Here is a 22,178-nt window from a genome sequence, read left to right on the forward strand (position 1 = left end):
AGGGACATGGTATTTTGTTTATGTATCCACACATGTATTTAAGTTTCCAATCAATACAATTCTAGCATTAATAATAAACCTTTATCATGAATAAGGAAATATAAAATAATAACTTTATTATTGCCTTTAGGGCATATTTCCTTCAGTCTCCCACTTGCACTAGAGTCAATAATCTAGATTACATTGTAATGAATCTAACACCCATGGAGTCTTGGTGCTGATCATGTTTTGCTTGCGGAAGAGGATTAGTCAACGGGTCTGCTACATTCAGATCCGTATGTATTTTGCAAACTTCTAAGTCTCCATCCTTGACCTTTTCACGAATGGAGTTGAAGCGTCTCTTGATGTGTTTGGTTCTTTTGTGAAACCTGAATTCCTTTACTAAGGCAATTGCTCCAGTGTTGTCACAAAAGATTTTCATTGGACCCGATGCACTAGGTATTACACCCAGATCGGATATGAACTCCTTCACCAATTCAAAAAATGTTCATGAATGGAAAAATATCTTAAAAATGTTCATGACTTACAAAATAGTTTATTCATTCATAAAATATTTGCTGGTTCAAAAAATGATCATGCATTTCAAAAAACGACCGCTACATTAAAAAATGCTCATGAATTTTAAAATTGTTCCACCAATTTCCAAAATAATATTCGCCCATTCTAGAATTGTTCGCCGATTCAAGAAAATTGTTAAAAATGTTCACAATTTGAAAGAAATGTTTGCAAATAGTATAAAATGTTCATGAATTCAAAAAAAAATCTTTTCTTGATTTGACTTTTTTTTTTGAAATTTGTAAAAGTGTTCATGAATTTGAGAAACGTTCAGGATTTCAAATAGTTTCACGAGCTTCAAAAAATATTCATTTTTCATGAAATTGAGAGTGATTGTGTATCTCGTTGATGCAACAAAATATGATCAAGGCCATAGGAGATTATGATTTGTTTGTAAAATAAAAAAATGTTCTTGAATTTCAAAAAATTGGTGGATTTTAGAAATGTTCGCCGATTCCAAAAAATGTTCGTCGATTCTAGAAATGTTCACCAATTCAAGAAAATTGTTTCAAAAAATGTTGGCAATTTTTTTTGCAAATAGTATAAAGTGTTAATGAATTCAAAAAATGTCCTTGATTTTATAAAATATTCGAAAATTTGTAAAAGTGTTCACGAATTTGAAAAATATTCACAATTTCAAATGTATGCACGAGTTTAAAAAATTGTTCGTGATTTCAAAAGTTGTTCATGACTTCACAAAATTGAGAGTGATAGTGTATATAGGTGATGCGGTAAAGTGGGTCATTGTCATTGTAGATTATGATTTGTTTTTCTCCCGTTGTAATGCACGGGTCTTTTTGCTAAACTAATACTCCCTTTATCCGAAAATACTTGTGAGAGAAATGAATAAATTTTTTTCCACATGTATTTCCGGATGGAAGGAGTATAAGGCGTTTTAGATCAGAAGAATACTACGAGCTTTGGAAACCGAATTCTGCAGTCCAGTGATTCCATTTTCCTGAAGTAAAACATAGGCCGTCGATGCTAGAAGTGACGGCCCAGATTAGACGGCAGGCGCACAGGCCTGAGGAGGAACCCCGTAGCTCGGAGAAGCTTCTCCAGTCTTCCAACATCTTCCTCCATCCGCCGCCGCTTCTCTCTTTTCTCCTTCTTTCCCCTTCTCCAAGCATCGCCGATCGTCTCCGTCCCACCACAAACAGCATTGCGCACGCACGCACCCGAATCCTCATTGGCACAGCTAAACCCTAAACCCTCCCGTGATGGCACTCTCCGCCGCGTCCAGGCTGTCGCGCGCGGCGCGGGCCGCCGCCGTGGCCCGCCGCCTGGCAGCCGGCAGCCGCGAGCCCCTCCCGCGCGCACTTGCGTCGCTAGCCGGGGGAACCCCCTTCCCCACCGCCGCCAAGGTCAGCAGGCCCTCGTGGCTCGCTCCTCCCATGGCCAGGCTCCCCACGGGGGGCGGGGGTGGCCTCCTGGTGCCGCCTCGCCGGCTTTTCCACTCCACGCCGCCGGCTCGGTACAGCGCCTCATCCTCGTCTCAGGTTGGAATAGCTGAACCCGTGCCGTTCGATTTTGCCTGTTTTTTTTCCTTGGCCACTGAGAGTGGCAATTTCAGTCGGCTATGCAGATGTGTTGCCCGCAGCACACTGATATTGCCGAATTCTACTTTGTTTTCTCCATTGTGCACTATTCTCCAGTTACAGATTGATAGTTTTCCTGTGATGTTCTAATCTCGAGTGCAAGTATTGATCAGATGAATCATTTTCCAAATTGGTGATCATAAACTGATGAAGGAAACCTGGCATTCCCTCTCTAGTTCATGAACTCTCACCTTTACCCTTAAAATTAGAACTAATGACTTCGTTAGACTCACTCACGTCGGTAATTTGGTGTTGTGTGTGTGTGTGTGTGTGATGTGGAGATAATTTGAAGCATAACAGTCGTGTCATGAAAATTAATTGACCATTCATTGGACAGACATGGTGAATAGCATTATCAGTTTACTACGAGTTGGCATATGTTTATATAGTATATTTATGCATGGTAATCGCGTAGATCACATGTTTTGCTTCGGTATATGGACCGTGCACTCTCGTGCGGCTGAGTTTGCTTATGTGTTCGAACAATGCTTGCATAATGTTCATAGACAGTATTTGTGCTTATGGATAATAGCTAATCTCTTCATTTTTCTTAATTTTCTGTGATCAAACAGATAAGTCCAGATCAATTCACTGAGATGGCTTGGGAGGGGGTTGCCGGTGCAGTTGAGGCAGCGAGATTGTCTAAACAACAGATTGTGGAATCTGAGCACCTGATGAAAGCTCTTTTGGAGCAGAAGGATGGGTTAGCACGCAGAATATTTTCAAAAGCTGGGATAGACAACACATCGGTCCTGCGAGCTACTGATGACTTTATTGCTAAACAACCCAAGGTTCTAGCACTATTTATGGTAGTTAAGTTTGATAAGTTGGTATATGCTCAAAACCTTAACATCATTATGGGCTCTTGCTTTGGCAGGTTAGTGGTGATACAAGTGGGCCAGTTGTAGGGCAAAGTTTCACATTAATTTTGGATAAGGCAATGAAGTACAAAAAAGAGTATGGCGATGAGTTTGTATCAGTTGAGCACATGCTGAGAGCATTCACGGCGGATAAGAGGTTTGGGCAACAGTTGTTCGAAGATCTCCAGATTGGTGAGAATGAGCTGAAGGAAGCTATCTCTGCTGTACGTGGTAGCCAGCGAGTTACAGATCAGAGTATGTATAATGGATATCATTCAATTTTCTTGTTATCGTTTGCTCAGTTCTTTTTCCAGCATGATTGTTTTAGTTTACCTTTTAATTCAGAAGTTGATTCATTTGATTCTAAATCATCTCTATTGATATTTGCTAAATTCAGCGGCAGTGCAGTGGTTTCAGTCAATTGGGGCATGGGAATAAACTTATTCCTATAATAATTATTTTTCAATATAGAGTATATTGTTATCTTTGAAATATTACGGGAATGTACCACCAGAAATGCTGTTGTCTTGCATGATATTCTTATTTGAGGATTCCTAGCAAGTAACGTTTTGATGTTTGTATTGGTGATTTTATGATCCAGGCAAGAGCCAACTAGCAAATGCACCATATGCCATATCTTAACTGTCAGAAATGCCCTTGTCTCTTATATTATAATTATATTCTGATCCCTGGATTGTTTGCAAGTGATTATTCTTACTTTTATGTATATATATGGGTGAACTTATGACATATGCAAGAGCCAACTAACAAATGTGCCATCTTGCCATATCTTTATATCCAATTGTGAGTTCTGTCTCAAATTTCATAGCCGAGGAAAGAAAATAGGCATACATTTCACAGTAATACTGATGTTCATGTTCTTTTCAGATGTTCAAGTAGACTAGTCATGATACCTTCTCTATAAAAAAGAATCGATGTTTTGATAGCACGACTGCTCGTCATGCTTACACATGATAATGAAGGATTCTTTTCTGTTGTAATTTGGCGTGATGACAATGCAGTTGGTTATTTCTGTTGCCAGATCCAGAAGGGAAGTTCCAAGCTCTAGAGAAGTATGGTATCGACATGACAGAACTAGCTCGGCGTGGAAAACTTGATCCTGTTATAGGACGTGATGATGAAGTGCGCCGATGCATTCAAATCCTTTGTAGAAGAACTAAAAATAATCCTGTAATTATTGGCGAGCCAGGAGTTGGCAAAACTGCGATTGCTGAAGGGTGATTACTTGTTCTTCTCATATTTTTCTTTATTTTGTAGAGAGTTCAGAATGTGTAGTTTGCAACGTGTTATTCGCTTACTTCTGGATCTTCTGTAGCGTACCTACAACTTATAACATATTCTGGAGACGCATTGAAAAATTGCTTTGCGTTTGTTGCATGCAGATTGGCTCAGCGCATTGTGCGGGGAGATGTTCCTGAGCCTTTACAAAATAGAAAGGTATTTTTTTTTAGTTTTACCTTAAAATGCATATTTGATTTCACCTCTTGAGGATGGAAACCTTGTCCTTTTATGATTGTATGTGTTTCTCCAAATCATGTCATTGTCTAGGATGGCAGTGTTGCATTTGTTTCTTATTTCTAGCAAACAACCAATCAGTTCCAAGGTGGTGTTCCTGCAAGTTGTAACCAGCAATGAGGTTGCATTTATGGCCTGAGCTACACAAATAGGTTTATCTTTTTTTTTTCTTTAGTGGGTATAGGAGGATGTGCAGGGCTAGCAAGGAAAGCAAGTTGGAAAAAAGCAATAATCAAATAAGAGTTTTGCTTCGGTACACCACCCCCCTAGAGTTTTGCAAGGAAAGTTGGAAAGTAATCATATCAAGAGACTAAATTGGCTGTTCATCTAATTCCATACATATGCAATATTTCAGCTTATTTCGCTGGACATGGGAGCATTACTTGCTGGTTCCAAATATCGTGGTGAATTTGAAGAGAGACTTAAGGCTGTTCTGAAGGAGGTCACTGCTTCTAATGGACAAATCATCTTGTTCATTGATGAGATTCACACTGTTGTTGGTGCAGGTATGTATGTCTAAGTATGCCATCAGCCATTTGCATGTTGAGCTTTATTGAAGTCGAGCTCTAAAATGGTAGACTAGATTGGTAATTCTCTATACAGTTGTGATAGTAAGCAGACAGCCAAAGTAGTAATCTTAGCTCCTGGGCCGCCTGAAACACTGATACTTGCACAGCTGGGTATATGCGGTATGGTATCAATACTGTATCTGAACAAGTATCGGATATATCGATATTATGAATAAAGGAAAAGAAATCCAGATACATGTTGGATACTTGGTGGACATGCCCCAGCTCAATTCTTTGTACTGATTCTTTTGCTCCCCTGGCACTCCTCTTATTCCCATCTCAGCATGTCAATTCATCAGCTTATTGCCATTTTTTGGAATAATTTATCTATGTGCCATAAACATATCTGTATTGATGCTGCATAAGTTCCAACCAGCGCAACCTTCCTATATTATGTTGTTTGACTTGTGAGTATTATTGTCCTTGGACCTTAATTCTCTTTTCTGTTACAGGAGCCACTGGTGGGTCAATGGATGCTGGTAACCTGTTGAAACCAATGTTAGGCCGTGGGGAACTCCGTTGCATTGGGGCAACAACATTAGATGAGTACAGGAAGTACATTGAGAAAGATGCTGCTCTTGAACGTAGGTTCCAGCAGGTTTACTGTGGTGAACCAGCAGTTGAGGATACAGTTTCTATACTACGTGGCCTGCGAGAGCGGTATGAGATGCATCATGGTGTTAAGATATCAGATGGTGCTCTTGTTGCTGCAGCTGCTTTATCAGATCGCTACATCACTGGACGTTTTTTGCCTGACAAAGGTACTGCATATACTATATTATGGAACAACTATTGGGAGCTAGGGGCTAATTCGTTCTTTGTCTTATATGTATTTATCTTTCCATGTGCAGCTATTGATCTAGTTGATGAAGCGGCAGCTAAATTGAAAATGGAGATTACATCAAAACCTATCGAGTTGGATGAGGTCGACAGGGAAATCATAAGGTTTGAAATGGAGAAGCTTTCATTGAAGAATGATACTGACAAAGCCTCCAAAGAACGACTAAGCAAGCTTGAAGCTGAACTAGAATCCCTCAAGCAGAAGCAGAAAAACCTTTCAGAACACTGGGAGTATGAGAAATCGTTGATGACTCGTATAAAATCAATTAAGGAAGAGGTAGGTGCATGCATGTTCTGCTCTTGTTTTTTTTTTTTTGCCACATTTGTGTCTTTAATTCTCGATCTTTTATGTGTGGTAGATTGACAGAGTTAACCTGGAGATTGAAGCCGCTGAGAGAGAATATAATTTGAACCGTGCTGCTGAACTCAAATATTCAACGCTTTTGACACTACAAAAACAGCTGGATGAGGCTGAGGAAAACCTTACTGAATTCCAGCAGTCAGGAAAGTCGATGCTTCGAGAAGAGGTGACTGATGTTGATATTGCTGAGATAGTTAGCAAGTGGACTGGTATTCCAGTGTCAAATCTTCAACAATCGGATAGGGAAAAGCTACTGCTACTGGAGGATGTACTCCACAAGAGGGTTATTGGCCAAGATATTGCAGTCAAGTCAGTAGCCAATGCAATCCGTCGTTCTAGGGCAGGCCTATCGGACCCTAACCGTCCAATAGCGAGCTTCATGTTTATGGGCCCTACAGGTGTAGGCAAGACTGAGCTGGGAAAGACGCTAGCTGAATTCCTTTTCAACACTGAAAATGCCTTGATACGGATTGACATGAGTGAGTACATGGAGAAGCATGCTGTTTCTCGCTTGGTTGGAGCACCACCGGGGTACGTCGGTTATGAGGAAGGGGGCCAACTTTCAGAAGCTGTTCGCCGCAGGCCTTACTCTGTCGTTCTGTTTGATGAGATTGAGAAGGCACACCAAGATGTCTTCAACATCTTGTTGCAACTGTTGGACGATGGAAGAATAACTGATTCCCAGGGCAGAACAGTGAGCTTCACTAACTGTGTGATCATCATGACCTCGAACATTGGTTCACCATTGATTCTAGACACCCTCAGAAACACAACAGACAGCAAGGATGCGGTGTATGAGGTAATGAAAAAACAGGTGACTGAGATTGCTCGGCAGACATTCCGACCAGAGTTCCTGAACAGGATAGATGAATACATTGTGTTCCAACCACTGGACTCAACAGAGATAAATCGCATTGTGGAGATACAGGTAAATGCCTTACAATTACTTGCATGCAAATTTGCTTGAGTCATGGAACTAGGTTCTAGTTGTATTTCATTGTTTGGCTTTCGTCGACCTGATCGCAATTGTAAATGTGTCGGACTTGCAGCTGAACCGGGTCAAAAACAGGCTGCTGCAACAGAAGATTCACCTTCAGTACACACCGGAAGCTGTGGAGCATCTCGGCGCTCTTGGCTTTGACCCTAACTACGGTGCCAGGCCTGTCAAGAGGGTGATCCAGCAGATGGTGGAGAACGAGATAGCGCTCGGTGTCCTCAAGGGTGACTTCAAGGAAGACGATACCGTTGTCGTGGATGTAAGCTCCGTGTCGATAGCCAAAGGCTTTGCTCCAAAGAAGCAGCTGGTCCTTCAGAGGTTAGAAAACGGAAGCACAGAGTTGGTTGCCAAGGACGGAAGCACAGAGTTGGTTGCCAATGACTGAGGCGTGAGAACTTTAATAGCGTATCTTTCGTTAGGTTCAATGTTTATGTAGTGAGAACCTTTCACCACGAAATGCATGAATCAGAAGACGGCACATCAGCTTGTTCCCTTATTCTGGTTTCGTGGAATCCACAGAATTGTGTCTTGCATGGCTCTGTTTTGGGTTCGCATGGACAAAATACGCGCCCAACGCGACTATACAACTGGACACGGTTTTTTTTTTAAACCTATTTTTGGTCCAAATTTGAGCCTCCTTTGTCCTCCTTTGGCCCGCCCGTGGAGGGGACGCCCACCACATTTCCCATCTCTCCCCAAAACCCTCACATCCTCGTGCCATGGCCGACGCGCCCAACCTTGCCACTGCCTCCATCTAGGTGCAATAAATAACTGAGGGTAGCAAGGGGCACCTTCTGGTTGCCTACGATGGCGCTTCAGATATCCATCTGCACTGGAGCTTGCTGCTACTCGATACCGCGGACGTGATACAACTATCAAATCCGCCGCGGATGGATTGATCTACGTTAATCAGCATACCATTACTCAATCCCACCCATGGGGCATGGCTCCTAGCTAACGTAACCAAATCAAATCAGCATACCTTAACCACTATCAAATCCAACTATACGAATATGACTGGAATCTCTACTCCTAATGTCTCAGTTGGTATTTTCGTTCCACCACTTTCGTCCGTTTTTTTCCATCGGTTTTTTGTCCTCTTCTCACACCCCGAATTGCCCGACCCGCTAAAAAAAATCCCCTCGTCCGATCCCCAACCTCCCCCCGATCCCGTCGCCGCTGCCTCCTACCGGTGCGCCACCACTCCCGCCTCCTTCCGGCGCGCCGTCATCCCCGCCTCCTTTCGGCGCGCCGTCATCCCCGCCTCCTACCGGCGCGCCGCCGGACCCTCCTTCTTCCCTGGAGCGCCACCACCCCGCTGCCGCCGCCATCTTCCCGAGCGCGCCGCTGCCGCCGTCTTCCCCAGAGCGCCACCGCCCCGCCACCCCCGCCCACGGGACCAGTGGTCCCATCGCCGGTCTCCCCCCACCCAGATCTGCCGGAGGCGCACCGGATCCTGCCTCACTGCCGGTTCCCGCGACTCAGCCGCCGCCCCAACCGCAGCAGCAGCCGAGCACCTCCACTAGGTGCCCCGGCGGTTCGGACCCCCACCTGGCCCCTCCCTCGAACCCAGCGAGCCTCCGCCCCGGCCTACTTCCCGCGCGAGGTCGCCTCCGCCTCCGCCTGGATGGATGGATTCAGGAAGGTATCCTTCCTCCCTGGGTGTAGTGAGCTGCAGATCCCGTCCGGCCCTCGGGAACCGGCCATCTCCGCCTCCTCCTCGCTGCCGCCGCTGGGGATCACGTCTTCACCAAACGCGAGCTCCGCCCCATCCGACCGACCGCAAAGGGGTGAGTTTTCTTCATCCCGAACCCTCCTGATTTGCTTACTGCACTGTGAGAACTCAAGCTTTTCTTCTTCAGAGATAGGACATGGCGGAAACAAAACTGCACGGCGATGTGCATTTCTGCAACACATCAGGTCTACATTTTCCATTGCCCTGGACTTATGAGTAAGTAGCATACAGAGTTCAGTCTGATTCTAAAGAACAAGAGTAGAAAATATATTCTGCCGAGTAGAAAATATCTTCAGGTCTACATTTTCCATTGCCCTGGACTTATGGCTATCTAATTGTAAAGAACAAGAGTAGAAAATATAGACATGCGTCTTCACGTGTGTGCATTAAATTTGTTTTGATTCTGTTAATATATTTTTGTTGCAGACGGAAGAAAAAGCAACATGAAGTTCCTATCTGCATCAAACTGCTTTCACTTATATTCTGCCGAATTTGTTCCTTCTATGGGACTGTACATGGGATTATCTACAAGGGTTATGTCCTCTGCAGGTAGATTATCTTATAGGACAGGTGAAATGCAACAGAAGAAGCTCCTCCGCTGCTACTCGCCAAACTCCAAGCAAAAAGGACCTTCCACTTTCCTTGCTAATGGTGAGCAACTCAAAGATGTCTAAAAGGTTACGCTTAATATTTACCCTCCGTATCTTATTTACTTGACCATTACATGTATAGATGCTTTTAGAGAACATGTATATATAGCTGCAGATCTGTTATATCTGAACAATGGCAGATTTGACCATTACATGTATATACCTGCCAGGAGAGAACATGTATATATAGCTGCAGATCTGTTATATCTGAACAATGGCAGATTTGACCATTACATGTATATACCTGCCAGGAGAGAACATGTATATCTATCAGTTGTTTTTCGATCATTAAGATATTACTTTCTCATCTTATTTCTAGGTATAAACACTGGTGCTGTTTTGTTTAATTTCGAAACATGCAGATTATCGTGTCTTCATCCCTGCGAAGTGACATTCTTTCCCAGTAATCTGTGCATGTGAAAATTATTTTCAAATGCGATTCTACTTGGTAGTTTTCATATTTCCAATGGCCCGTCAAGTGTGCATTTTCACGAGCTTCAGCAAACCCTTTTTCAGTCATCTGGTCCATGTACATACCAAGTGCTTGTTGAAATAAAAATGCAATTGGCTGCCAATTTTATCTTGCGTGTATCACTGGTTAATTTTGTATAGTTAGTTTTATGTCTATATATTGTCAATATATCGAAAGTTTGGTCCTCTGAGTAAGCACTTGGTTCCTTGTTAGGTCTGGCTAGATCGATATTTAAGGGATCATTTTAGTCCCAGTTTTCCACCTTGCATTAAAAGAATGCCTTTGTATCATAGGCAGCTGGTCCAATTACATGATCTTTGTCTAGACTAACACTCAGATGGCTGAAACTCAAAGTTTCAGTATCAATACAGTAAAATTCTCCCAAATAGATAAGTATCAGTTCACTTCTGGGCATTCATCAATTTTAGTGCTACATATTCCTATTTGGATTATACTTGGTGCATCAAATTAATGAATCAGGAAACTCCTTTTTTGTTGTTTGGGCAGGGGCCTCAGTTTGTTCGGAATCAGATACAACCATTTGATCCATTATTGTTCGTGGGCATCATATTAAAAAAAATATTTTTTGGATTTTGTAAAGTTTGCGGTTAATAAGCCGGTGAGAGCTGATCCTGCATTTTCTTGACCTCTTTCTCTGTCAGGTAAATTACCATGGTACTTTTCTAATGTGATTTGTAAAGTTTTACCAATCTGGTGAGCATATGAGACTGCAATATTGTGTTCACTCTCAGGATTAAACTGCTTGCTGAGTAATTCGCCTCTTATTATTTGCATGAAATAGCAGGCGTTTTCTTGTCTAACTTCATTTGATTTTGTATGCAGGAGGATATTCAATACCAAGATTTATGATTTGGCATAAGTGAGATGACATACAAGTGAGTTTAATTCGTGAGAGTGAAATAGCAACAGTTTTCTTATCATACTGCCGGCAGCTGCACCTCAACTGCGGAAAAAGAAATCTTGAAGAACCAAGACCACCACCAGCTGGAAGAAGGTAAAAATCCTTTTTTTTCTTCTCCCTCCTCATTTGATTTCCATTTCCTCGCAGCTCTAGGTAATTTCGTGACCTACCTCTTGGTAAGTCACCTATCTGCAGAATGCATGTAGTGTGTGTGTGTCAGATATACAGTGAAAAAACACCACAATGCAAGTGTCAGATCCTGTTCTTGGTGCAATTTTGCCACTATGTTCTGGACTGTAAGCAACTGCTTCATGTTAAACTAAAGCTCCAATCAGGCTTGTGGCTCTTCTGTACCTGTATGCCTAGATTATTTACTAATGGGATATGCACTAGATCTTCCTGTATAGAATCATCAATTGCTAGGAATAGTCATGGTTTTTATTAATTTTTCATGTTTTTTTATTTAGTTTGACTTCCACTTATCTGGTACACTAAATGATCTCTAGCTAATTTTTAACTATTGATTAGTACACTGAGATGAATTCTATTGGTCTCAGAGTGCAAGAGATTTCCTGGATGCCTCAACTATATGCATACTTGTATTATATTTGACACCCTCATGAAATGTACTAGATGGCGTATTCTTCCGTGTAGCTTAAAATTCTTAAAACAAATGTCCCTAAAATAGCAAGGTGAAATCTTGATTTTTCTTGCTGTGAACAAATGCATCATAATTAATTTCCCTTATTGTATCAATATCATCACGGGCATCACTAGCCATCAGACTACTGATAGTTCGCAACTATCAGACCAGTCCAAGGCCGTTGGGTCAGATGCCGGACGTACGCTCGATCTGGTAGTCCGCTTGTTTGATTAGATGCTTCCAATCCCTAATTTGTTGCTGCTTCCTAATCGCTCCCGCAATGCACGCCCTGCATCCCTGCGTCTCTCTCCATCCCGAATATTACTTCCTTGCATGGTTCCCTCGAAATCATGGAAACATGGCGCCTGATTCTTTCCAAGTTTGTTTCCTAACGAGTGCTTCCATAAACCAGGGCGAAAACTACTTCCAGAAATCACGTGAGTACATGTTCTTGATTTTCGCATGAGGCTATTTGCTTCCTCATGAAGCACATCTTGATTCCATTTTTATTTAAATTTACTTCCATTCGTGTGGATGTTCTTTGACATCATAAAAAATGTTTTTCCAGTGTAATGCAAAATTAAACTTGCTTCCGTTTATCAATGAGTTTGCGCCCATAGTGAACTAAACTTGCTACGGTTAATACATATTTGTTTTCTACCTAGAGGATTGCACCACCAAAATAAGACATTCTTCCTATAAAAATAACCATTATCAAGCATATTAGGGATGTGATTCCAAGAAATACAAATATGCTTTGCTTTCATCATCTGAAAATCATTCTTCCAACACTACAAACTATGCTTCATAATCCAGTCATTTTTTTCTCTCAAAGCAGTTTCATGTGTATTGTTTTATTTTTTTAGGTATGACTCCATGTGTTATGACCGCCGTTTTTTGGCTTACTAGAGGTTTAGTTGCTTTGTACATAGCTTGTAGGATTCCTGCCTACTATGTCGCTCCGCAGCTACGGTCCTGTCGAAGCCCCTCCCTGCTCTGCTCCATCCATCGTGTCCGGCCTAGCCTCGATGACTTCTTTTGTCCCACAAATCTGTGGGTTTTGACATCGCGAGCCACAAGAGTTGGTGAGGACCAGAGAGGCCAGCACCATCGAGGGTACGATGCCCTTGCCCTTGACCTTTGACAGCCGAGTGTGCATCTTGCTTGTTTGCTTGCAGCACGATGACAAAACAATGAGCAATGAAATGCTTGATCTCACGTCGCACGCCATGCCCCCATCGACGACCGTGGCATGCTCACAATCAGTAAAGCAAGATCTTTCGCTCAAGTTAGTTCTGCAGGAATTTAGGAAGCATGTGTAGTATGATTTGGGTACAAACATGGCGCCTACAAAATAATATGAAACATGGAAATGAAGCAAACTAAACAAGGTGTAGAAGCACAGTTGTTAAGTACATGAATCAAACCATACACTATTAAGAAGCATAACCATGGTCCATATATGAAGCAAACTATGCACCATGAAGAAGCACAACTATGATACAATTGAATCATGAAAACTGGATACATCGTATTCATGTAATCTCAACATAATTTCTACATAGTGGAAGCACATATAAGAAAAATGGGGTGCAAAATATCTATGCACAGTCATTCAAATTAAGACAAGCGGTGACATGCATCTTGTCCATAATATGTGTGAAATTTAGGAAGCATGATTTAGTTGTTCATTAAATAAAAACATGATGCCTACAAGAACGTGCAAAGGATTGGCAGAAAGCAGAACTGAACACGACGTAGAAGCACAAGTTTGATATGTACGAAGCAAAGTGGACTCAATGTAGAAGCATTGGCATGATAAATGAAACAGAGTTTAACCAGCAATGGTGTAGTAGTACTATATGTATGTATGAAACATGAAAAGCTGGAAGCATTGTACGGATGCAATCTCGACATACTTTCTATATAACGAGGATAGTCATGAAAAGGTTGGATGAGGATGGTATGGCGGATTCGCGCGACCAGCAGCGTGTGCTCCCTTCACCAACTTTGAACATAGACAACAAAGAGGGGAAAAAGAGCGACAAAAATCTTCTCGCTTCTCACTTATATTGCAGCCAAAATTGAGAAGCACATGTACATATGTACATACCAAATTCAGAAATATTACTCTGATTCAGTCATATAATACACAATGGTGTGGCCAAAATAATAAATGAGTTATACAAATACACAATGGAGGTGTACAAAATTCATCAAACAACACTGGTGACATACAAACATGTTAGAAATCAGAGAGGGCTATATCAAGATTTCCCAGAATTACCTAGGTCAGATGAGGATGCTACCTGCAGAGGAGATGGGGGGCGACTCCAGCAAGGTTCCTCGCATGATGGATTCGTTCGAAAACCGAGACGAAGCTCCGCCACGGTGGCCTTGGACGCCGGGGGATCCGAAGCAAGTGTAGATAACCGGGACGACCATGGACTGCGAGCTCGCTTGTCATGCTCGACGTGGCTAATGCTGGCCACCACAATCGTGTGGGACGACGCACCTGTGAGTTGTGTCTCATGGGAATTGGGGAGGCTGGTTCATGGCGGCGAGAACAAGGGCAGGGCGGCTGGGGACGAGATTGGCGAGCTCCGGAGCAGGCGACGGGGATGGGAACGGGTGGGCTTTGGCAGGTGAGATTAATGCGGGAGTAGTTATGGGTGGAAAATCAGGCTGTTTTGGAAACTAATCAAAGGATTTTGGACGCAATCTCGGCCGTGAGATGAAAGAAGCACCGACGGTGTGCGATTCGTCTGACAAACGTCTGCTATCATGGTAGGAAGCGTTTCCAGTCATGGTTTCTGATTTTCTGTTGTTTGAGTATGTGAATAAATTCACTTTTGGTCCATTTGCTAACTTGATGATTGCCTTCTTATAGCTCACGATGGATCTGTGCATCAAAGTGTGATCAGGCATAAACATGAAAGAACTAGGAAGCAAACCATACTTCATGTGTGCATTGAGATGAACTGATTTTTAGACGCAACAGTAAGTTGTAAAACTGAGATTAACCTTTTAAAGTTATATCTGATACATCAGTAGTAGGTTACTTGAAGTAGTCAGCAGCAGTATTTTTCTTTACAAAAGTTTAGCTAAGCCTGTCATTGACGTGAGATTATGTGGGATCTTCACTTGTTCTGTAATTTTTTTTGTACACACATGTGGGCCTCCTACTTATATTATGCGATGGATGTGATTTGGGGTTGGGGTTTGTTCTGTTCAATTATCGTTCTATGAGCGGAATAATTTCCCTACATTAGAAAATCTGGCAAATTGCATTTCATTAGAGCTGACTTTGCAGCAAATTGCTTGAGCGAGCGGTTCATTTTTTTACATCAAAGTCATACAATGTTTTAGTTAGTATAGAATGGTACATGCATTTGTTGGTTGCTTCAAGAATTAATAATGGATACAGTGACAAGATGTCCAGTGGCTAAGGAAACATTGGATCTGCCTTCTTGGCTTAGGAGGCGTTGTGGGCGGCCAATGCCTCCTTCCCCTTCCATGGAGGCGGCGGATCAACACGAACACAGAGGAAGGGATGTGGGTGGAGAGTTGGGCGGTTTGCAGGGTCTCCTGGATGGTCCATGGAGAAGTTCGGTATGAAGGAGAGAGGGTGCTAGCGAAGGCGAGGTGGGCGTCATCCAGTTTTAAATGAGAGGGCTCCATCGAGAAATGTCACGCTACGATAAAATCGACCAGGAAGGGAATGGTCTGACAGGAAAAGGAAAGGGTGTGTCGTGAGTTGGATTTTTTTTGTGTTGGGCCCTCTTTTTGTTGGAGATAACATGATGAATAGTCCGGACAACCATATTTCTCCTTCGTATATGGTATGTATTTGGGGAAGGCTGAATTGTCTAGCTGGTTTAATTTTGGGGTGCCGGCTGGGCACCCGTTTGATGTCAAACACCTTCGGACATGGGAAGGATATATGAGCTTTAACGTTGGAGACAATCTTAATTATTTGTTTGATTACTTGTAGCCCGTAGCAACGCACGGGCATTTTACTAGTCAAATTAGCTGGTGGGTTAAGCAAAAATGGAAAGTCTGAAGGTAGGAGGATGAGTAGCAGAGGCGTGACCATCATTGGTTGAAATACCCAACCAACATTGGAGTTGCTTCGCCGGAAAAGAGAGAGGAGGACGAAAGCCGCCATCTAATGATGCTACAGGGTGCCACACTGATTCCCGCTGAACAGAACAGAGAGAGGGAAAACAGCACCGCCGCTGCCATGTCGACGACGCTAAAGGGCACCAGAGTGGTCTACACCGGGAACAGAATCACAACCGGCAAATGCGGCCAAAGGGCACCAGAGTGGTCTACACCGGGAACGGAATTACAACCAGCAGATGCGCTTAAGACCGGCGGTCGTGCCAGAGGACCAAGACCATACGGCGAGATCGCTTCTTTTCTACATAGCCATCCCACTTTATCGTTGCCCAGGGATAGATTGGTCCTTTATTTATTTAGAGAGAGAGAGTCGGTTGGGCCTTTTAATGATACGATCGGGATTGTTATGTTTGTGAATCACAAGACCATTGGCTTCGGTGCGTCTAGTCGCTGAAAGAAGGGACACCTACACCAGGAAGATGGTGGGATACTGGGATCGGTTTACCTGGCAAGCGCTTGTAATAGTCGCTGGTGAAGTAGTCAGATGAGCGAAGAGGGGGGCCGTCGTTGCGGGGCTTCGTGTGAGTTGGGCGGGGAGCCATGACACCTGAAGCGGCGGCTTCGGCTGCGGCGGCGGCGGCACGCGCTGAGCGGAAGGCCATCGCAGTGGCGCGGGATGCGGCTGCCGCGGCGGCGCGAGATGCGAGGGGGGCGTTACGGGCTGCCCGCGCTGAGCGGGAGGCCATCGCAGCGGCGCGAGAAGCGGCTGCCGCAGCGGTGCGAGTTGCGATGGCGGCCCGCAGGAGCCTCGATTCCATGGCGAGAGACGAGGCGTGGCGTATCAGTTTTTGTTTTTTGTTTTTTTACGTCAAACAGATTTTATTCCTCAAATAATGGAACATGTCATTTACAAGCAAATATCTACTCTTATCTTCTACGTAGTACTCTTAAAAAGGGAGTCCGTAAGTCATTTCGTTCATTCGCAGCCCCTCCCATCAATCGAAGGAATGATGATGTGTCAGCCGTCAGGGTGCCGCCAGGGCTGTGGTGTGGCCGTATGGTCATCACAACTCATAAAAAGGGAGTCCTTAGGTCGTTTTGTTCGTTCCCAGCCCCTCCCATCGATCGAAGGAATGATGCCGTGTCAGGGTGCCGTCAGGGCTGTGGTGTGGTCATCACACTAGAACCCACTGGCCGGATTTGTCTAGATAATAGGAACCCGCTGTTGAGCTGAAGCCATGTGGGTGGAGGAGCAGGGTTGCCAGCGTCGTCGTGCTGCGGGCAGTGAGGATGGGAGCGGGGCGGCCGCGTCGCTGAGTGAGGTGGAGTGGCTGGCGCGTCGGCGCATGGGTGTAGAATCAGGGGCAGCGGTGGTGCCGTGCTGGGGCGGAGAAGGCCGGTGCTGTGATGGTCTGAGACTCGATGGGTGGGATGAGGAAGGAAGAGCACGAGGTGAAGAAGAAGAAATGTCGCTGTGGAGAAGATGAGACAAAGCAACATCCATTTTTTTGTTGCCAGGTATGAATCTGAATTGAGTATCAAGTTAAGATATTATTACAGGCACGTTTTGCATGTTGGTGTATTCTTTAATTTGACTAGTGGTTGGGGCGTGCCATTGGCACGCCTCCTGAGCGTTTATGTGCGCACTTATCTAGCTTACGCACGTCCGCGGGTCTAGATTGATCATTTATGGCAAAGAGAGTTCCAAAGCAGCGACAGGTTGAAGTGCAATAGATAGATAAATGAATTAGATTATGGAATCAATTTTGAATATTGTAACTTTGTAACCATGTTTGCAATTAAATTTTCAGACAAATGTGATGATGACCATATAATCAGACACCATACTTGTTTCTCCGCGTCACACTCAGAAATCTCACTATGCAGTACTCTATCTGTCAATCCTAAATAGGTTTAGGGGTCATCAGGTTTATATTCAGAGAAGAACACCCAATAAGAGATGTTATTTGCAAAATAAAGATTATTTACCACTAGATGCATGATGGGTTTTGCACCATTCATTCATATTATGTAAGCAAGCCTTGATTTAATTTATAATCAAACTAGGACCCTAAATGACAGCACCTAAAATCGGCCTAGTGATCTGTTGAGACAGTTATTTTGGGACGGAGGCTACAACTCATGGGCTAGTGATCTGTTGTAGTCACTATAAATACAAGTCATCCTAGTTTGTAAGCTTCATAGAAAGTCCAACAAAATGCAGGTGATCCTATGAGATCCAGCACAACATCGTTTAGTGAGACTGATGCATCAATTGCACAGTAGTGTATCCACCACAGATAAATGGGTGTGTAACAACATGATATTTTCTTTTTTATCAGCAGTTTGCAGTCTTGTTCACCAAGACCTGCCATAGCGTGAGTAATTTCAGTTGATTCAGCTTGTTGTTCCAAGCAATGAATATAAAAGTATGTTGACTGATGGTTGATTTACCTACAGGAGCTTGTGGGCGTGAAAGAGGGGCTCGCTTCTAAAATACAACACCTATAATCGGTGTGTACTCTTTCTGTCAAACCCCATATTTACATTCTGGCTCTGTGTGTCCTAAAAATTTTCAAGCTGACCTTGTGGTATTTGCTTCAAGGACATAAAGGAAATCAGGTCTGCTCTTTAGGAAGAGAAGGCAAGTTCAGTAACAGAGCAAGCTGGGCAGGCACAAGAGCATGTACTCAAGACTGACGATGCACAGATGGAGAAATACACTATAGTGCAAGCATGAAATATGTGATCCCTGATTAGAACCAAATTTGTGCTCATGGATGTTCGACTTAGTACAATGGAATACAAAGAAAAGTTTGTGAATACATACTATATATGACTTGCAAATCACACTTGCTGGACACATAGCGGTATATCAGTGTCAGCAAACTGAAGTGAATTCACCAAGTTTATACATTGCCTTCACATCATTACTCAAATAACTCCTACAGTACATAGTCTCACAATATACATCATTCTATTTTGCCGAATATTTCATTTCAATTGGAAGGAAAAATTGATTGAGAATTTGATCTGAAATAAATAGCAATCAACTATGGTGCTCAAGGAGTAGTCATCTTAAAATCCCTAAAGTAAAAGAACTCATTAAGCAATCTGACCACGCCCTCAATGAGCGGGGGACTTGCACCTGCAGTCTGCAGAGGAGAAGAGATCAAACAATCCATATGGGCATACAATCGAGTAGATGGTGCGCGGAAAAATGTTGTTGGATTCGAGGTTCTTTTAAGCTTAGAATTATTTGAATCACAGTTGACTGTAGTATTTGGACTCTATCAGTATCAATTGCTTGCGATAGGTGTCTGATATACATGACCAATTGCTAGCGGCCCTTTCAACTCTCAGTTTCAACACACAATAATTCTTCCTATGTCCCTTGCAGTTTGGTGTCCCATGTTCTAGACCGTGCTACCTCTGTTTCGGTAAGAACTTGTGCATCCGCCTATTGTTCCATTGCAATCAGTCGCACATCTTAGGAACAACATGTCATGGATCTTATTTCCATTATCATCTCAATTCTTCATCACTCCAAAATGAGCGTGAGTAGATTCGGTGAGTATGTTGCTTATAAGTGGTAAAGAAGACTCCATCTGTAAAATAATATAAGACTTTCTAGATCACTAGTTTAATGATCTAAAAGATCTTATATTACTTCACAAAGGGAGTATGAGTTTGCCAAGCACCTAGAAGAGATCATGGATAACCATAGGAAACTATTATGGGTTTCCAGTTTCTTCGAAAGTGGGAAACTTCAGGACACAATTCCTGAGGAATTCCATAATTACTTAACTATACTTTATCTACAGGCGGAACAGGAATCTATGTGTTTTCTAAATCCATCAGTCAATGACAAGCTGCTTAGGGCACCTAGATGCCTAACATTGAAGACTATGACAACTCAGAATAGCTATGACCAGAATGAAGATGATTTGGAAGTATTATGTAATCCAATAAGAAACTTCCTTCAAGTGGAAAGTATTGTTATTGGAAATAAGGAATGTTCACCCATCATCTCTGACCGTAAGTACAGGCCTGCAGTTTGTATTTGAATTGTCAGGATATTTGAAGCAGCAGAGCACTTTTCAATCCATTACGAGAGGCATTCGCTTCTATGATCTTCATCCCACCAATGCATTGCACGACTCTCCACCCCCTTTTCCTCCCTCATGAAATCCTAATTTCCTGCAATGAAATTCGATTTTGCGTTCTATTCGATACTGGTAGGAGAAGAACCCGACTCGGCATTCTTAAAAAAAGAGGGGAAGTTTCAGCTCCACTGTCAATTATGTAGTTAAGGAGGCTGATGGATGCACCCCAAGTGAAACTACTTTACATGACTACCCAGTTCCACTAAGATTGATTAAAGTGGGGAAATGCTATGGGTATCTTTAGTTCCTTCTTGACACCTGCCCTCATGATGAGTAGGAATGTACTTCTGCACACATGTTATTGCTACCTTTTTGTTATCTATCTAATGCTTGACTGCTGAGTTGGTGAATCCTTGACTGTTTGTAAGATATTGTATACCCTGAATGAAAACGGTGATGTTGTTTTACTAAAAGTTATTATCGCTATGCGAAGGGCACATGCTCTATTGGCTAAATCTAAAGTAAGGCTTTTCTGTACATTCTCTTGCCTGTTTTTAGCTCATGTCATCAATCTTTTTTGCACCACTCACCCTCTGCTGTTACCTCATTATTTTGATGATTCCTTATTCTGTGATACTGTTCTTCAAATTGAACTTATAGAAGCTCAAACCAGTTCCGAAAGAGAACCTTGAAATTTCTTCACTGAATGAGTTGGGTCCATTCCGACGAAGAACTTGAATCACACGCCTGCACAACTCTTCTATTTCATGGGTAAAGTATTGCATGAACGCGCAACCTGCATGAACACGCAATTGACAATCAGTGTCATACTTCTGATTGTATTGAAAATGAACATTGTAATAGTAAAGTATTGCTCGCCTCCTGCCATGAGGAAACATGGTTCTACAAATGACTTTTAATTCTTGCTCTTGTGGCATCATCAAACTCTTTCTTAACAATGCAGCACAATGTAGAAAACTCATTGAATAAATCCACAAAGAAAGATACCCCAGATATTCCCTTTCTGAAAAAGACAACAAAGATTCATCTATGGAACTAAGGTTAGAACATCAGTTTCCACAGCTGAAATGCCAAGTTAGTTTCAGAGAAACAACACAAACAACACAGTTTAATATTAATAATATATCATGTAATTACTCATCCGTGTTTTCCGTAACAAATACAATATCCTGCTAGAACAACTACCCTGGAAATTGCGGTTGAATCGGAGCCTTGTACGTGCTCAATATCACCATGCATTCAGAACATGACACCAACCAAATTGTATGACCATGGAGAGTTCAAGCAGTAATGAATTATCATTGGGTGAAAAAAGTTCTAAAAAATGTGCGTAAACTGAAGAAACATATATCATCTTGGGGAGCCTCTTCCTGTGCTTGGCATTCTATTAATGCAGTAGATGTTCCCACCAGGCGCAAAGGCGCATGACCTTCATACACACACACACACAGAGAGAGAAGGAATCAATAAATACCCAAGGCAACAAATGGATATCAAAGAGAAAAACCAGAAGAAGGCGAGAAGAAACCTTGTGCGTCGCTTCATCTTGTAGCCGTTCCTGGGGGCGGTGACCATGGAAATGTAGCAGGGGAGCAGGGCTTCCAAGGAGAGTGGGATGGCTACATTTAAAAATAGAGAAGATGTACCAGTACTTTGTTCTAAGTAAAAGGTATTCAGGCTTGAAAATTAGCCCTGATTTGAAGTGCCTTTTCATGCAAATGTTACTATGATTAAATAATCACCATGCATAGTAAGCATTTCGCAATTTCTTCGCTAATGGGTGCAATATAAGAATCAATATACTCCAAGGCACATACAGTTTGATGCAAGATGCGTGGCTGAGACAGATGGATTAGAAAAAGATTGGAATTAATGGATGCAGGTACTACACAGTTTTATATGCTGACAAGTATGCATAATGTAATGAATTGTCAACAAACATCGAGAGGTCTTCTGGTGTTACTAATTTTAAATGAGGTCATCCACGTTTTCAGCAGCATAAACATTCATTGGGATCTACTAAAGAAATCCATGACACATACTGAACCCCAATATTCACCCCAAAAGCATGACTTGGACAATTGGACATGGATGGTAACAACATGACCCAGATTCATACATGCCCACACTCAACTCTGACATTCCAAATAACCACATGGAAAAGGAAACGACCCCCCAAATTAAGAGACAG

At 42.7% G+C, this 22,178-nt stretch overlaps 1 protein-coding gene and 1 long non-coding RNA gene across 2 annotated transcripts; both read left to right on the forward strand.

Moving 5' to 3' along the window:
- Window positions 1-1,604: 1,604 nt before the first annotated feature.
- On the forward strand, window positions 1,605-7,812 carry LOC109742219 (chaperone protein ClpB3, mitochondrial). Its single transcript, XM_020301308.4, has 10 exons — window positions 1,605-2,054; window positions 2,726-2,944; window positions 3,031-3,268; window positions 4,056-4,251; window positions 4,417-4,471; window positions 4,905-5,055; window positions 5,571-5,879; window positions 5,970-6,235; window positions 6,318-7,247; window positions 7,369-7,812. Exons 1-10 carry the CDS (start codon window positions 1,776-1,778, stop codon window positions 7,699-7,701), a joined length of 2,976 nt encoding a protein of 991 aa, XP_020156897.1. The 5' UTR covers window positions 1,605-1,775; the 3' UTR covers window positions 7,702-7,812.
- A 311-nt stretch (window positions 7,813-8,123) lies between these two features.
- Window positions 8,124-14,955, forward strand: LOC109742227 (uncharacterized). The gene is made up of 7 exons (XR_012187932.1): window positions 8,124-8,179; window positions 8,361-9,106; window positions 9,179-9,236; window positions 9,478-9,702; window positions 10,681-10,835; window positions 11,017-11,188; window positions 14,629-14,955. It is a non-coding gene; the product is annotated as an uncharacterized lncRNA (long non-coding RNA).
- The last annotated feature ends 7,223 nt before the right edge of the window (window positions 14,956-22,178 follow it).

Source organism: Aegilops tauschii, chromosome 6 (assembly GCF_002575655.3).
Source record: "Aegilops tauschii subsp. strangulata cultivar AL8/78 chromosome 6, Aet v6.0, whole genome shotgun sequence".
Classification (NCBI taxonomy): Eukaryota; Viridiplantae; Streptophyta; class Magnoliopsida; order Poales; family Poaceae; genus Aegilops; species Aegilops tauschii.